The sequence below is a fragment of the Acinonyx jubatus genome, chromosome B1 (genome assembly GCF_027475565.1).
Source record: "Acinonyx jubatus isolate Ajub_Pintada_27869175 chromosome B1, VMU_Ajub_asm_v1.0, whole genome shotgun sequence".
NCBI lineage: Eukaryota > Metazoa > Chordata > Mammalia > Carnivora > Felidae > Acinonyx > Acinonyx jubatus.
Window position 1 is genome coordinate 43869386 of NC_069382.1, and position 17468 is coordinate 43886853.

The window sequence follows — 17468 nt, forward strand, 5'->3', positions numbered from 1 at the left end:
ACTTAAAGTGTATTTAAAGCCCCTAGTGTGGTGTTGTTATATAAAAGATATTCAACAGGGGCGCCTGGGTGGCTCAGTTGGTTAAGCATCTGACTTTGGCTCAGGTCATGATCCCACTGTTCGTGAGTTCGAGCCCCACGTTGGGCTCTGGGCTGACAGCTCAGAACCTGGAGCTGCTTTGGATTCTGTGTCTCCCTCTCTCTCTGTCCCTCTCTTCTGTCCCTCCCTGCTTGCACTCTGTCTCTCTGTCTCTCTCTTTCTCAAAAATAAATTTAAAAAAATAAAAAAAAAGATATTCAACAAATATAATTGCCTTTCTATTTCCAGGGGATGCCCTCTTCTCCCTTCTGTTGTTGGGTTTGAGTGTCGAATGGTGTGTGTGTGTGTGTGTGTGTGTGTGCACGCGTGTGTGTGTGAGTGTGTGTAAATGGGTGAATGTGTGTGTGCAAAAAGTGTGTGTGAATGTGTGTGTGTGCATCTATGTGTTTATGAGTGTGCCTTGCTCACTCAACGACTCTTCTCTCCACCATTTTTCCTCATTTCCTGCCCTGCCCCATGTCCGGGTGGACCACTGGGCAGATGGGTTTCATCTAAGAGTGCTTTGCAAATTTTTGGTAAATATTTGGCCACTTGGTTTAGGTTGTAATTTGAGGCTGAGGACCAGTAATACATAGCATCATTTCCAAGGAGAAACGTGCTTAGCAGGGAAAGATGAAAGAGAAACACACCCTCTGTTCTCCCCACCCTCTTTCCAGTGACCATTATATCCATGAGGACAATGGCTGCAGGAGTGGAGATGGTCAGTGACCAGACCTCTCCTTGCCCAGCTGTCATACACTGTTGCTTTGGGGGTACAGGGCAAACTTTTTTTTTTTTTTTTGAGAAAGAGAGAGAGAGAGAGAGGGAGAGGGAGAGAGAGAATCTTTTTTTTTTTTTAGTTTATTTGTTTTGAGAGAGAGAGAGAGAGAGGGAGAGAGAGAGAGAATCCCAAGCAGGCTCTGCACTGTCAGCGCAAAGCCTGACATGGGGCTTGAACCCATGAACCATGAGATCATGACCTGAGCTGAAATCGAGAGTCGGATGCTTAGCTGACTGAACCCCAGGCCAAATTGTTATATAGTGTTTTCATAAATGCTCATAGTCATGCTAGCATGGTAGCTATGGTGAAATGTTACTGTGAAGTGCCCAGATCCCCCCTGGGGACAAAAGCATTGATTTCCCCAGCTGCTGGAAGGGTTGCTGCTGACAGTACTTGGGTTTGTCCCTCTCCACGCTCTGCCCTGAAATGAAGGGAGTGGCCTCCTCCTGAGGCTGTGTCCCCTCTGCATGGTCAGCCCACACCCGATGACCGGGCCACATGGTAGATAATGATCTGGTTCTCTTGTCTCAAGGCGGGACGTCTCTGAAGGCCATCCCAGCTCCAGAGCTCTTTGACTGATGGGCTAAGGCCTCTGATGCTGTATTGCAACTGAAGTTCAACGTCTGTGCCATCTTGCTTCCTTCACACCCTCTCAAGGACACTTCAGTAAATCACCTGCAGGCAAATCTCAACCTCAAAGTCTGGTTCCGGAGGAGACAGACCTACAGACTCACGATACTTGGTATGGGCAGAGGTGCAGGGAGGCACATGTTAAAATGGGATCTGGAAGTTGGATCATCCGCCGGCCGGCTGGCAACAAAGACCCCCTCTCTGGTAGTAGGGGATGTGCTGAGTGAACTGGCACATCGTAGTGGTTCGATTGTTAAGCCTGTCACTGGTGGTGAGATGAGATGGGATACTGATGGAAAGGAAGGTTCTGGCAGGTGTAGTATCTCAGGTGTTTGAGACGTTTGGGGGTAGCAGTGATTATAAGGACTAGGGAAATAGTTTCTGGGCGCTGTTGATGCGTTGGAGAAAGACAATGAAGGCTGAGGATAATTAATCACCGACTTAACACCACCGACCTCCTTGGAAGCATAAGAAGAGACTCTTCTCGCCTGAAGCTAGAGGGGAGAAAAGGTGGATTAGGGCTAGGACTCTAGATAAGGACAGCAGAGCTCCAGAGAAGGCTGGATTCTCACACCCAGCAAGTCTGTCATGGCCAAACCAGGATCCTGAGATTTGGGATGGGAACATCGGAGTTGACACACTAAAAAAATATTGAATACTCAGATTCCTCTGACCCCTCTGGGCCTGCGGGAGCAGCCCACTCTTTCCTGTTCAAGGCTAACACTTCTCCCCAGCTCGAAGACAGTGCAGAGGCCTTGGCCTTGCGACACCTCACGTGCCCCTCAGGATTCAGCCATCCCTCCCTTCCTGGCCACCAGCTTAACAACCCAGGGTAAGTCGCAACATCATCTGGTCAGAAAAGCGCTGGGCCTGCGAAGGGAGGAAATGGCCTAGACGCCAAATGAGCTAACCTAACCAGCGGGTACTTTCAGGGGTTGGGCGAGTGTGTCTGGAGCTGCCTTCTGAGGTGTTGGATCAAGAGTGGCATGAGGGAATGAAAGAGTTTTGCTGGTGTTTGGTGTTTGTTTGTTTTTTTGCTATGGGGGCACACTCCTCTTGTTCAGGATTTTACCATATGACAAGGACCTTGGAAGACAGTGCCAGCATGCTGCTAGGAAGACCCCTGGAAGCTTGGAGAAAGCAAAGGCTCACACTCAGTGAAGCAGAAATTCCAGAACAGCCATGGTAGACAGTGGACAGATGGATGGAAAGCCTTAAAGAAGTGAGCCTGCTGGAGTAGATTTACTGTGTGAGGCTAGAAAACCCACCATTGACTGTTCTCTAAGAAGGTCAGAGGACTCTCCCCAGGCCAACCCTCATTTATGAAGGTGATATGGACTATATCCTCATCATCAGTGTTGTTGAGAAACGCAGAGGACAGGGGAGGCTGTCCTCTGTAGGCTAGGGGTGACCATGGGAGATCCTGTTACAGAATTTCACTCCCTTGTAGCAGAGGGGATGGTAGGATTCCCAACTAAGAAAGCCAACTGGCATCACTTAATCATCAGAAGCAAGGTAGGCACAATTATTATGAGTAGTGAGGACAGAGTGGTAGCCAGAGGGGCCTGGCCTGCAGAGAATGATAAACATAGTTGATAGAACATAGTCTCCAGGGGCAACATAGATGGGCAGCTAACATGGATATTGCTGGATCCATACAACCAAAAGAAATTAAGGATGAAAGCTCAGGAAGCTGAGGGCAGTTGCCCCTAATGAAAAGTACTCTTTGCCTAGTGTCTGGACCTGAGTCAGTATGTAGACCGGCGATCTGTCAACTGAAGGGGAGGTCAGGTCTCCAGAAGAAAGGGCCCTGTATTGTCACAGCAAATGCATAATGGCAATAACTTCTTCAGTCTTTCCCCAAAGGTACATATGACCATTTACCTGGGTATTCATTCACTGGGGAGAAGGGAATATCCAGGCTTATCAAGGACTTTTGGACACAGGATCTGTGTTAAAATTGACACCCAGTAAGCTGAAGCATCAGTATGGTCCCTTTGGCTATGGGTAGTTCACAGTGGGTCCACTGGGGCCTCAGATTCACCCAATGGTCATTTCCTTGATTCCTGAAGGTGTCACTGGAATAGACTCAATAGTTAGCAGAACCACAACACTGGTTCCTTAACATGTGGGGTAAGAGATACTGGAATAAGAATGACCAAGTGGCCCCTGAATCTTCCCTCACCTCCTGGCCAAATAGTACATAAAAACCAATAATGCATCCCGAAAGGAAGAAATGTCATAAATTAGTGTCGTTCTTAAAGACCTAGAGACTGCACGGGTGGTTGTCTCCATCATATCCTCATTTAACCCACCAGTTTGGCCTCTACAAAACCCAGGTGGGTCCTAGTGGGTGATAGTGAACTCTTGCAAACCCAAGCAAGACAGAGTTCCAATTGCAATTATTTTTCCAGAAGTGGTATTTGTGCAAGACAGATTAGAATGGCCTCGGGTACAGGGTATGTAGCCATTGATTCGATGAATGCATTTTTTCCATACCTATCAGGGAAGACGAAAGCAGTTTACATTCACACAAGATGGACAATAGTATACGTTTATACGTGAACTCTTCTGCCCTCTGTCATAATCAAGTCTAAAGGGACTTGTGCCATCTGAACATTCCCTAGTTATATTAACACTCACTATTTTGATAATCTTACTGGGGATTAACAAGAAGTGGCAAGTATATTGGAAGCATTGGTAAGACACATACACTATAGCAGTGGGAGATAAATCCTGCAAATATTTAAGAGTCCACCATATGTGAGAAACTCTTAGGGGTCCAGTGGTCTGGCGCATGCTAGGATGTTCTCTTTAAAATAACGGACGGATTAGGGGCACCTGGGTGGCTCAGTCAGTTAAGCGTCCAACTTCAGCTCAGGTCATGATCTCACAGTTTGTGAGTTCAAGCCCCGCATCAGGCTCTGTGCTGATAGCTCGGAGCCTGGGGCCTGCTTCGGATTCTGTGTCTCCCTGTCTCTCTGCCTCTCCCCAGCTCACACTCTGTCCCTCTGTCTCTCAAGAATAAATAAAACATTAAAAAATAAAATAAAATAAAATAAAATAAAATAAAATAAAATAAATGGGTTATTGCATATCTCATTCTCTACCCTTGAGACCTAGTAAGCCTCTCTGGGTTTTGGAGGCAGTATGTTTCCTACTTGGGAATGTAGCTCTGATCCGTTTACCTAATGACCTAGAAGGCTTTCAGCTTTCAGTAGAGCCCAGACATGAGATGACTGTGCATAAGGTCCAAGGTGCAAAGATCCCTGTTTTCTGGGCTGTATGACCTGATAGACTTTATGATGCTAGAGGTATTTATGAAGGGAACAGTTGTCATTCTCTTCATAGGAGAGTCACAATACAGAGCTCTAGGGTTCTAGGGCAAGACCATGCCATCTTTACCATCTAAAAAACAGCTTTTGGCATGCTACTGGTAGAGACAGAGGCTGGCCATCAGGAGTCGGGTTCTGGCAGACCCACCAAGGCAAAGGTCAGAGAGGCCAACAGCAATCCAAAATGACATGGCAGTAGGACGTCAGCATGTGGGCATGGGCAGTGCTGAAGGACACAAGCAAGCTGCTTGAGCAGGTGGCTCAAACTCTCATGTCTGCTATCATTGTACTGGCGACCTTCCCTCTGCTCGCACTTGTGGCCACAAGGAAGCAGAGGGTTCCCTTATGACCAATTGACAGGGGAGGAAAAAACTGAGCTTGGCTCATGGATGGGTTAACCTGGTAGGTGTGTGCAAGCCATACCTGGATGGCAAGTGAATTACAGTGCCACTCAGGACAAGACCTGAAAGACGGCAGCCAAGAGCAACCCTCCCAGTGAGCCGGCCTCTGGGCAGACCACCTGGTGACTCACTCTGTGTGGAAAGAGGAGTGGCCTGAAGCAAGAATAGGTAATGACTCTTGGGACATGGCGAATGGCTTGGCTAGTTGGTCACGCACCTGGAAGGAGACATATTGGAGACGAGGGACAAGCAGGTCTGGGGGAGACCTGTCGGGGCAGACCTACGGAAGCAGGCATGAAGTGTGATCTTTGTATCACCTATTAAAGCCCGTTAGCGAGTGTCCATCATGGTTAAGCGCTTAACCAGGTTGACAGAATCACTCAGCCAGTTGGTCTTTTCTTATCGGCTCCCTCTCTTGACCTCATTTTCCATGCTAGCATGACGGGGGCATAAACCGAGTAGCCACAGTGGCAGAGACGGAGGCCATGTGTGGCCCAACAGCATGGATTGCCACTCGCTAAGGCTGAACCTCCTACTTCTGCTGCTGAATGTCTACACTGACAGCAAAGGAGTCCAACAGCGAGTCCCTGTCCCTCCCCTTGGTGGCAAGTTGATTATAATGGATTTCTTCTACCTGAAAGGGGCAGTGATTCAACCTAACAGGCATTGACATATATTCTGGGCATGAGTTTGATCTTTTTGCCCACGTGATGTCACCTAATATGAGTATCCGAGGCCTTGCAGAGTCTGGTTTGCTAATATGGTATCCTGTGCAATATGGCATTGGGCCTAGGGACCCGCTTACAGTAAGAGAGGGGTGGCAGTGGCCGTGTGACCATGATACCAACTGGTCCTCTTATATGTCCTACAATCCAGAAATTGTTGGTCTGATAAAGAAATGGAAAAAACCTTCTGAGGGCATAGCTGAGGTGCCAGTGGAGACGATACCTTATGGAGACAAGGTACATTCTCTAGGATGCAGTATGTACCCTAAATTAATGAGATTATGTGGTGTATGTCTCCGACAGGTAGAATATATTGGGCCAGAAACTGAGGTGACACAGAAGGCACCCTGTTTTGGGGAATCTTAGTGACCCGTTTGGGGAACCTGCTTCCCATCCTCACAACTTTAGGCTATGTGGGGCTCAAGGTGGTGCTCTTTGGAGAAGGCTTCAACCAAGAAACAAAGCAAAAGTCTCACTGAGCCCCACTGATGGCTACTGCCTGGTCATTTCTTACTCCTTGTATCAAGAGGCAAGAAGGCCAGGATGGAAGTCGCCACCCTGTCAGGTGCAGGGGACCCTGATCACCAGCAGGGGCAGGGTTGCTGATACACCAGGAGGGCAGGGCAGGACACGACTGTCACTTCGTCCATCTCATGGTCTTTCCCTGTCCAGTTTTGATGGTAAATGGACAAGTACAGCAGTCATGTCCTGAGAAGGGCATGCTGGCCAGGGGCTTAGATTTCTCCTTCAAAAATGAAGGTTGGGTCGCCCTGATAAATAAGCTCCTAAACCATGAGAGTACCAGTGGGGGTGGGGTGGTGTGAGCGATTCTGTGAATGGGTTGCAGCAGAGAGAGATGATGAATATCAGTTGCAGCCCAAGACCACACGGAGTGGTAGGCGCTCCAGTTTGGTCTCCCTGGGAAAGGAGACCAATCAGAACCCTGGAGACGTGAACTTGTACCAAGCAAGTGAAACCTGGTGGCACAATGAGCGGACTGTGGTGGATGCTATGGTATGCCTTCTGGCTGAGGAATGCTCTCCCTTCACTGCCGATGGCTCACAACTGTTGTCTCAGTCTCCAGTGATTGCCGTGTGCAGCGGCTTTCGCCCAAGGTCACACCCTTTCCTCAACGGTAGCTTGCATCCAATGACTGCTTGAGGCAGGGTTACAAAGTGTGGACTTCTGACTTCAAGGCAGGACATCGCCAAGGGCCATCCCAGCTTCGGAGCTCCTGTGGCTTTGGCTCAGGCCTCTGCTGTGACTGCATTATAGTTCAAGTCTTCCCTCTGCCTCCATGCTGCGTCCCTTGCTCCATCATGGGTGTCCGTCTCGAGCGCACTCCTCAGTAAACCTTGCACACGGTTCTCAGTCTCAGACATTTCCTGGAGAACCCGGTCTATGGCAGGGATGTCTATAAACTGATTTTTCACTGGCAATGGGTCTAGCTGTGTTAAGACCAACAGCAGACCAACTGCTGTAGCAAACAATGTCAGAATCCTGGTGGCTCACCACAAATGAAAATCCTGATGAGTGTCTTTGTCACTAGCGACAATTCTGATGAGATTGCTTCTGGTTATTTGGCTCACCTGAGTCCTTGAAATGGTTGGCACCAGCTTCACTGCCTGGCGTCTGTCTACTGTCTCTGTGGAGGGGTCTCTGCCCAGGGAGCGCGTGGAAGCCTTAACCACACAGGACACACTGGACATGATGCAGCCCCTTTGCTCACGTTCCGTTGTTGAGTCCCATGAACTGACCTGGGAGGGAGTAGGTGCGGGAATTAAAAACTGGAAGGAAGGTCCCTCCCCAGAAACAATGCCACACGGTGTCAAAGGGGGCACGAAAGGGGTTCAGTCGTTGTCTCCACCACACCGTCCTAAGCAAAGTTGTGACATATGGGAGGTCTGTCTTGACTTCACTCAGCCTCCCAGTTCTGTGACCCTCCCCTTCCAGACACTGGCCTCTGACTGCTCTTTGAAGACTTGCTCTCCAAGAGCAGTGAAATTGACCACCTAAATCATTAGCTGATAAGCAGATAATCGGCTTACTACCCAGCCCTTCCCTGGAGTTTCAATTCTCTCCCTTCCAACTTCAGCAGGCTCTTCCACAACCCTACTCCTTTGCCCATGCAGTGATCCCTGCCTGGAGCACCGTCACCCCCTGCCTGGAGCATTGCCATCCCTAGCTGTGAATGGGTGGGTCTTCTCTTTCTTGAAGAGCCAGAGCAGAAGTCCCCTTCTCAGTGTTCTGGACCCCTTGGGCATATCTGGATTACCATTCATCACACTGTAACGTGCTGTTTGCCTATGAGTCTTCTTCTCTGGGGCCAACGTGGTGTTTATTCGTGAGCGTGTAAATGCCGCGAGAATACCCCTCCCATGGGGTCAGGGATTCTTCTCCACTGCTCTGTCCCCTCCCGGGGCCTAGGACAGTGCCCACGCCACGGTCAGCATTTCGTGAATGAAGGATCCTTTGTAACCTTTCTGCCCTGGCACATCGCCCGGCATGTAGCAGGCACTCTGTTGTTGAAGGACAGTGCTTACGAGGTCAGAAGCACCGGCAATCTTAAGCAATCCTTGCTCGCCGTGCAGTTTCAGGCAGTGTATTGGAGGGATAGTTGTGAATCTGAGAAGTCCTTCTAGGTCTTGCTCAAATTATTCTACCTGGACACGCACAAGCACGTGCGCATGCACTCCTTTATTCCTGGCCCTCCCTCCGAATCCTTTTGGAGGACGGTGGCCCAAGAAAACTAGTTCTTGTAAAACTGGTTCTTGTCAAACCATTTCCTTATTTTTCTACCCAAAGAGGATAAAACTCTGGGGAGTGGAGCGGTAGGAATCCCCGCCTCCACCTCGCCCACCCCCCACCCCAGCCGCGGGCGCTGGGTTGGGGGGGGGGGCACCTCCAGGGCTGGCTCATCTTCAGACGCAATTGTTCCCACAAAGGCACAGAACTTGAGACTTAAATTGGATTTGCCTGTGGCTTTGTGCTCTTCGAGTCCTCCCTCCTTTGTTTTTGATTTATCGTTTTAATCAGTGGTAGTCAATCATTCCCTCTCCGTCTTGCTCACCATAAACACAACCCCTTGCCAAAAAAATTATGAGTGTATTAAATGATTTTATTACAGTAAACTGCAGATTGTACAGTGTAAACACAGGTGCTGCTCAAACTCTACACCCTCCAGTTCTGTCCAGACCAGCATGGGTGCCACGGAAAGACGAAGCTCCCTAAGAGTCAGAGGACAGGAGGTCATTTGGTTCAACCTTTCACCACTGAGATAAAGAAATGGGGGTCTGGGAGGGGAAGCCTTGGTCTCAGGTCATACTGATGGCCCACTGGCGGAGCTGGGATCAGACCTGGAGTCCTCTGATGTCTAAAATCCCTTCCACGACACCTTGGCTCTCTCCTCTCTTCTCCCACGTTCATTGTAGGCACACGTCAAGAGGGTACAAATGCTGGCGGAGGGAATGGAGAATTTGAATGTTGTCATTTGTCCTGGGCTGTGTATACACCAGGGATCTTTCTCTCCTGCGGTTGGTCGGGGTAAATGCGGGACACGGGACAAAAGGCAGGTAGGTCTCCCTGCATCCCATCCTGGCTTGGGAGTGGTGGGGACTTCCTATTCTCTAAGGCTGGCTGCCTCGGGCATTGTTCTGGGGACAGGAAGCAGACACAACAAAAGGAGGCTTTTCCTGGGACTAGGCCTTGGGAGGGCTGCCCCGCCCAGCGGCTGCTGCTCGGTGAGGAGGAGAACTTTTCCTGTAATGGCCTGACCACCTTGGAAGGTTTCCAAAGTGCCTCACCCAAGAACCTACGGAGCCTTGGAGTGGAATTTCTTTTGGTTCGGGGATAGAGTAAGAAGAATAAGAAACGCTTTGGGGCTAATTTCACCAAGGGAGTTACCCCAAATATCTTTCATCACTGACCATGAAAACAGGCATTGTCCAAACAGGTGATTTATCAGGTGGATGGGACACTCTTAGGGGAGTAGATCCTGAAGATAGACTACTTGGAACAATCCATTGACAATGACACTTCCCACGGGGACATTTCTTAGCCTTTGAGAATCACCACAGATATACCCACACGCACACATATGCAACGTACGTATGACACATATTCATATACAGTTTAGTCTGCACATTGGCCGTTTTCCCGCCTTCCTGTTTGTTTGCTGGTTTTGGCACATCTGGGCCTCTGTAGTAAACAGACCCAATATTTACCAAGCAGCTCCAAAGGTTACGTTTGCTTCTAAAAGTTTTTATTCCTGGTTCGTTTGGGTAAGTTTCAGCTCGCAAGAGAAGCTGTTTTCGCTGAGCCTGGGCTGCTGGAGAGAGGCAGGAACACAGGCCCATCTGTTGGGGATTGGAACAGAAATAGCCCCCTTTAAAAATAAATCTCCGCTTTTAACTCCGTAGATAAAAATATCTGAATAAAGGACAATTCTTAATCTCCACCTTCTCCCCTGCTTGACTCAAGCGTTTCTAAGTGGAGTTTTTTTTTTTTTTTTTTTCCCTCTCCTTCTCCTTTTACAGGTTTCATTTTGGCTTTGATTCTAGCGAGTTTACTGACAGATTACTTCATTTTAACTATATGGCTTTTCTGTCTAGTGGGAGGCATATTTCTAAGTATCATATTTATCAAAAGAGCTCTGCAAAACAAGGGCCAGAATTACTCTTTTGATGGTTCCCCCTCTAACTACAACCATAATAAATTTTGTGAGAAAGAATGCTCAACTGGGGACCTTTTATGTTAAAGCCGAGAACCGGGGTTCAGACATTGTCACTTTCAAACCTCCACCAGTTGGGCCGATTCCCCGCCCCCCCTTCCTCCGCCCTCCCCGGGCAAAAAATCTCACATCTGGTCTCACTTGCAAGGCTGGTCTTGGGCTCCCAGGGGCTCCATATTTTCCCCCCTATAACTTTAAATCAGAGGAGCATTTCAGTAAATCACAGGGAACACTTATTTATTGGACATAGTTTTGGGTCTCTTAAAGCATGGAAAATAAATTTAATGGAGCGTTCGGAGCATTTCTCCAATCTTTTGAGGGATTACTTGGGGAATTTGTCAACTGCGCCAAGCCCAGCAGCCTGATCCAGAGAGATGGGAAGGAAATGATGGGAGAATCTTCTCAGAGGGCCCAGGTGGATCCTAAATCAGCCCCAGAAAGATTAATCTAAGGGGCCCGGTTACCAGCAAGGTTGATTGGCAGCACTGCCGTTTATTTAATAAACTATCATTTCAGCTGGAGGGTGACTTTAATCTGAATTACATTTTGTTTTTGTCATCCACTCTTGCCAAGTAATTTATGGAATACCATAGCGTGCTTCCTTGCCTCAAATGGCAGAGCGCGTCTGGGAGACCTGTGGCAACCGTGAGGGGCACAGAGAACAGTCCAGAGTGGGAAGGTGGAGAGAGGTAAGGACCCCCGGCTCGCCCGCCGCGTGCCCTGGGGTGTGGTGGGTGTCATTCGGGGCTGTGGGGATCATGTTTGGAGACGGCCTGGCCTGAGGAAAACGTAAAGGTGTTGATTGCTCATAATCAAGGGATGTGGAATTTGAATTTCCTAGGACAGATCAGAGCTGATGGGCGGGTCTCCATGGGCAAGGCGGTCCGTCTGCCGGGCTGGGTGGGCAAGTTTTGTTCCTGGTGCCCTTGAGTAGGAAATGAGGGTAGTTGGGGCTGGCCCTTCTTCTCTGAGGCAAGCCTGTCAGGAAAAGGTTTCTTAGGCTTTAGAAACCTGAGGCACTGATGTTCAGAGTAGTGTCAGGGATTCTTTAGGACAGGAAGATGGAAGGCTGGTTGCTGATGTAACCTTCAGGAAGATGTGCTTCCCCTTCAGATGGAAGCTGCTGGAAGAACAAAGGTCTGTTCATGAGGGCAGACAGGCTTTGTGTTCAGAGGCAGAGTAACAATGACATTATTGTGGTCATTATTAGTATTACTGCAACAGCACCCACGCCCTCCCCCGGAAGTGTTTTGGTTCTTACCTTCTGACTTGTCTTTATCTCAGGCTCCGTTAAGAAGGAAGAGGGCTGATTTTCTTGTTTTTTTTTTAGGTGAACACGGGTAAACTGAGGAACAGGCTTGGAATGCAAAAAGGAACAAAGGTTGGTGGAGATGCTCCAGCAACAGGGGTGCAGCAGGGCGACAGGGACACAAGAGAAGTCCCTTTCCAGCTTTCACAACGCCCCCAGGATCCCCAGGGGCTGGAGAAAATTCTGCGCCAGTTGTCGATTTTCTCGGAGTTTCTCTGATATCCTGGAGAGGGTTTTGCTCTAATTTCCCATCATCAGATATGAGCTCTTAGTATTCTGAGATAGTCTTCCTCTTCTTTGCTTCTTTATTCTTTGCTTTTTTAGCCTATGCCCAGGACCTCCTGAATAGCCATGGGCCAGGCACTGGGAGCTGGGGAGCTCCCAGGGACCACGGAGGTGGTGGCTTTAGGAATGAAGAGGGTCGCTGGGGAGGCAGGATGACCTGCCTCCCACCCATGGCAGAGTAGGGTGGGTCCCTACGCTCTCCAGACTCAAAGTATAGCACAAATTGGATCTCTGTCCATTGGGTTAATTCAGCTGGGTTGTTAGGTGTGGGTATGAAGGTTAGAAAATTACATGAGTAGGGCTTCGCTGCTCAGCAAGAGCCTTGAGGCTTACCCTGACCTTCATGAGACCTCTCACCAGTGTCATGTGCACGGTCTTCCTGACTGCCTAAGGTCTCTCACCGGCTGGTGTCAGCCAGGTTTGCAGGCTTGATTCCTACCTATCCTTCCCCTCCCGCCCCTTTCCTCCAGCTCCATCTCTAAACTCTGGCCCCCGTATGGTCCCAGGAACACACGGGACTCAGATTCCCCTTCTCCCTTTTGCTTTGGTGGCCCTTCTCTCCCTGTCCATCCGTTCAGTTCTATGTACACTCCGGGGACGAGATCAAGTTTTGTTTTCTCCTAGAACATGTCCCTGGCCACTTTGCTTCCTCTGACTGGCTTCCCCCACTGCTCTCTGTAGCATCAACTTAAATACTGTTCGGAATTGTCCTTATTGACTCACTGTTTCTCTGGACTGTCCCATCTCCTCGCTGGTAAACGAGGGACTTGGATGGGTGACCGCTAAGGTCCTTTTGCGGTTCTGACATCCTGGGATACTATGTGTGTCTCATCTCATCATCTGGACTGTAAACTTCTCAGAGGCAGGGATAATATCTTTTCTTTGCATTGACCAGTCCACTGCTGGGCTCTGAGTGGGTATTCCATAAGAACTTTTGTTGACCTGACCTTTTTGTGAACTTTCTCTGACTGGAAATGGAAGGTACGAGGAGGGGCTTAGGTGCCCTGGAAGCCTGGTCTTGCAGTCTGGCCTGAAGTTAAATTGTTCTGCGGTCTGTGGATGTGGTGAAAATTGCCATGGACATCTCAACTCTCAATGTACTCTGCGACAGGGAGTTGACATAGGGGACCTTTGCCCATTTTTTTTTTTAATGTTTATTTTTTATTTTTGAGAGAGAGAGAGAGATACAGTGCGAGTAGGGGAGGGGCAGAGAGAGAGAGAGGGAGACACAAAATCCCAAACAGGCTCCAGGCTCTGAGCCATCAGCACAGAGCCCAACGTGGGGCTCGAACCCACAAACTGTGAGATCATGACCTCAACATATACAGTTTGTGGTAAAGTAGAAAGTAGTGCTCAGCTCGGCTCACACTTTGGTTTGGCCGCTTCACTACCCTCAGGACTCTGGCAAGTCATGTGGCCTCTGTCACTTGTGTTGGTTTACCTCAGAAATGACAATTGTGATACCTGCCCTGTCTCTCGGAGGGTTGTTATGGGAATAAGAAGATGAGTTATGTGAAGATGAACTGTCAAACGTGAGGCTAATAGAGGGAGGTGTGAAGTGTGGTTATGTAACATCTCTACATCAAAAGTCACAAAAAGTGAAACATGAAAAGAGAGTATCAAAAGGCTCTCTCTTTTCCTCGTTTGCTGTTGGACAAAGAACCACTTCTCTTCTCTGGATAATCCTCTGTAGAGACCCCCCCCCCCCCCCACCTCGCCAAATACAATAAAATGAAATAAAATAAGATAAAAAGGAATAGGGTACAAGAAAAGAAAGTCCAGGAGTAAGAGGGAACATCCTGGTATATTCTGAAAGTTGACTCTGGGAAGAGAGGAAAACATGAGCAAACAAAGCTGTCACTCACTGGCAAGCTGCTTCCTCTGGGGAATAATCTCTGTGAAGAAACACTGAAGATCTGAATGTTGCCTGGGAGCAGGAGCAGACACCGTCGCTGTGGCTGGTAAACCAGGAGCCTCTGGGATGGAGCCCTTCCTGTCCATTCTTGGGGTATCCGCAGCTCTGAGGGGGTCATGCTGTTGGGTAAGAGTCTGCTTGACTATTTCCTCAGCGTCCCAGCAGCCCTTGTGAATGGGCATGGCTGAGTGTGCACGGTGGTGCGGGGCCTCGCGTGGCAGACATTGACTCGAATATACCCACCCGCCCTTGGGCTCTCTCTCACACTCAAGGCTCACTTCCCACTTCCCCTTTTTCCTGTCCCAGCTTCCCTTCTTTTGACATCCATCTGCCTTGCCTGTCAATTGTCACCCCATGAATCAAAGTCAGAGGACTTCCCAAAGCTGGCCACTGGGCCTCTAGCCTTCTAGAAAACTGTTTGTGTGCGAGCAGACAAAGGACCACCCGCCCCCCCCCCCCCCCCCAACGCACCATCACAACTCTCCAAGACGATGATTGAGTTTTTCCCCTGTTCTGCTTGATACTTCTGCCAAAGCAAGAAAAATCCTCATTGAAGTCTAGCAGGAAATCCAATAAAAATTCTTCAAAAGATGGGCTTGACATTGAAAAACAGCAAAATTATAAAATAGGCCTTAGAAAAGAGAGAGGAGAGTTATTATATCTGGCACCAAGCAAAAGCCCCGAGACCCCGTCCAAATGAGCCATCACAGATTGAAAGTGTTTAGCTTCCCGTTGATTAAATATGGAGAAGGACCCAGGGCCTGCCAAGCCTCGGGGATCCAAAGTTTGTTTTCAGTCAGAATGTGTTTTCAGTCAATGGAAAAAATGGTCGGCCTGCGCTGGGCTATGTAACCGAGAAGCCCCAGGTTTGGGGTGAGTAATGGCTGTGAAGCAGAAAACCATGAGGGTTGTTAATCATCCCTCCCAGGCCCCTGTAATTTAACTCAGCGACTCATTCGACTTGGAAGGCTCCCCCCACTCCCTTTCTTCCTTCTCCCTCAGTTGATTTTGCTCAAGGGGGAATAGATGAGTCCTTCTGATGCTTGTCTCTGCATTTCAGTTGTTAAAACTCCTCACCCGCAAGACCTCCCTCTCCCCAGACGGGCCCCCATCTCCCGCTGCTCTGAACACCCCGGGGACACAGGAACCGAGAGAGGAGCCGCAGTCACATCCGTGGGGTTCTTTCAGGGAAATCTCTTTGTCCCACGAGCTTCCTGGAATGGAGACCTGGAAAAATCTCTTCCTTCGCCATTGCCTTTCCAAGGGAGGCTGTTTCTCAGAGGTGTTTACTGACATTCTTTAAACAGGGTTATCTTGTTCCAGACTTGCAGGCGGGCTCTCCTCTGGCCTGCTGCATTCCCATACAATTAAGGGTGTAGGGAGTCTGTTTTCGAATATCATTCAAGGCCCTAAGTGTGGGGCTCTGGGAGAGAATGAAAGGGAGAGAGACAGAGAGAGAGAGAGAGAGAGAGAGAGAGAGAGAGGGCCCGTAGAGCCCTATAGCGCGTAAAGCTAGAACTCTGAGGTAAAGTCAAACCTTTCCTGTCAAATGCAAACGCCTATTCTATGTTTCCACTTGAAGTTTTACACCCTGTGAGTAGCCTCTGCAGTGAGGGGATGCTGGCGCATTTCGGATTCTCTTTCCTCTGCTCCCCCCCTCCACCTCACAGGAGCCAGGGCTTTCACTGGCACCAGGGGTTCATCCTCTTCACCTCTCCAGACGCCTGTGATTCATGGGTCCCACGGCGCTGAAATCTGGTTACAGTTGCAGGGGGTAGGCCCTGCCCAGCATTCTTGTGGTCTGTGCTTGTTTCAAAATGGCGGTCGGCCCCAGCCACAGCCTCATCAAAGTACAGGCGGCTTGATACCTTTCGGCTGGGCACCCACATTTGGTTACAGGAAGTCACGCCGACCAAATATTTTTGTGGACTGGGCAAATAAACTAAAGAAGATGAGTAAACAAGAGGCTTTCTAATGACGACATGTGAAACGCTCAGGGGTTTAGTGGAAACGGATTCTTTTGTAAGGAGAGCAGGTCTCAGGCAGCTTGGCTGCAGAGGACATGTGTCCGGGCCGCAGATGCCCCGAACGATGAGTGAGGAAGGGACAAGGAGAAGACGGCTCCATGGGGCTAGGTTGTCCCAAATAGCAGCTAGAGGAGTTCCGGGCAGGGAGAAGAATGAAATGCCGTGGGCAGGATGTAGGTGTGTGTGCACGCGTACGTGTGGGCACGCATGTGCGTATTCCTGTGCGTGCATGTCTGTGTGCTTCCTCCTTTCAAGAGAAAGGAGAAGAACTGAGTCAAAGTTAGTCCTCATGGACAACCCTCTGCCTTCACATTATTATAATCCTCCTCCTCCTCCCCCTCCTCACCATGACGGTTATTTATTGAGTCATGACAACGTGCCAGCATGGTGCTGGCAGCTTCGTGTGTCATCTGAGGCAGTCCTTCCAACGACTCCTTGGGACATGCCTCATTTTCCTTCTTCACGATAGGAACCTGAGGTTCAGAGTCCAGGAGAACACAAAGCTTAAAAGTGGCACAGTCGGGATTTGAACCTAGGTCTGTCTAGCTTCAGCCCTGAACCCGCAAAGGCAGTCTGGTGGGCAGGCTATGGCAGGCAGTGATTCCAGGGCCCAGATGTTTGGAGAGAGCCCAGGAGGGTCCAGATCAAACATGCCACTTCACAGGGGGAAGAAAACCAGAAGCCTCATCTGGTGGGGAGTCTGCATTTCAAAAGTTGTGGAGGCTGCTGGGGGCCTCATGGACAAGAGCAAGCGCAGATTGGAGGTCACTGTCACCATCAATCACCACCAGCCTTTTGTTGGTAGGGTTGAACGGGAAGGGGCTGGTTTAGGCACCAAGCAGAGAGGGTGAACCAACAGCATTGAGGGGACTCTGCTGGTGGCAGGAGATGGGAAAGAGCATTTACAATTTTAAGATGAATCTCCATGGTTTGGGGAATACTCTGATAGAAGACAAGGTGCTGTTTCTAGGTCCCGGAGGTGTGACGATGAACAGCATTCCCATAATGAGCTAGCTCATCCCGATGATGAGTCAACCCTTAAAAAGACTAGATATTTTAGGGCGCCAGGGTGGCTCAGTCGGTTAAGCGCCAGACTTCGGACTTTGGCTAAGGTCACGATCTCATGGTTTGTGGGTTCAAGCCCCACATCGGGCTCTGTGCGGACAGCTCGGAGCCTGGAGCCTGCTTCGGATTCTGTGTCTCCCTCTCTCTCTCTGCCCCTTCCCCCATTCACTCTCTCTCTCAAAAATAAA

The 17468-nt window shown here is 49.4% G+C and overlaps 1 protein-coding gene across 4 annotated transcripts; it reads right to left on the reverse strand.

Moving 5' to 3' along the window:
• Positions 1 to 9017: 9017 nt before the first annotated feature.
• On the reverse strand, positions 9018 to 16393 carry LOC113601256 (uncharacterized). Of its 4 annotated transcripts, none has more exons than XM_053216616.1 (6): positions 15901 to 16376; positions 14660 to 14714; positions 14139 to 14293; positions 11941 to 12036; positions 10174 to 10305; positions 9031 to 9405 (listed from the first exon to the last, which is right to left on the reverse strand). In XM_053216616.1, exons 1-6 carry the CDS (start codon positions 16075 to 16077, stop codon positions 9373 to 9375), a joined length of 648 nt encoding a protein of 215 aa, XP_053072591.1. In that variant the 5' UTR covers positions 16078 to 16376; the 3' UTR covers positions 9031 to 9372. The 4 variants fall into 4 exon arrangements, 3 of the variants coding, with proteins under 3 accessions (XP_053072593.1, XP_053072592.1, XP_053072591.1); XR_003422395.2 differs by having other exon boundaries at positions 9035 to 9405; positions 14139 to 14307; positions 15901 to 16359; XM_053216617.1 differs by lacking the exon at positions 10174 to 10305 and having other exon boundaries at positions 9026 to 9405; positions 15901 to 16382.
• Between the last annotated feature and the right edge of the window lie 1075 nt (positions 16394 to 17468).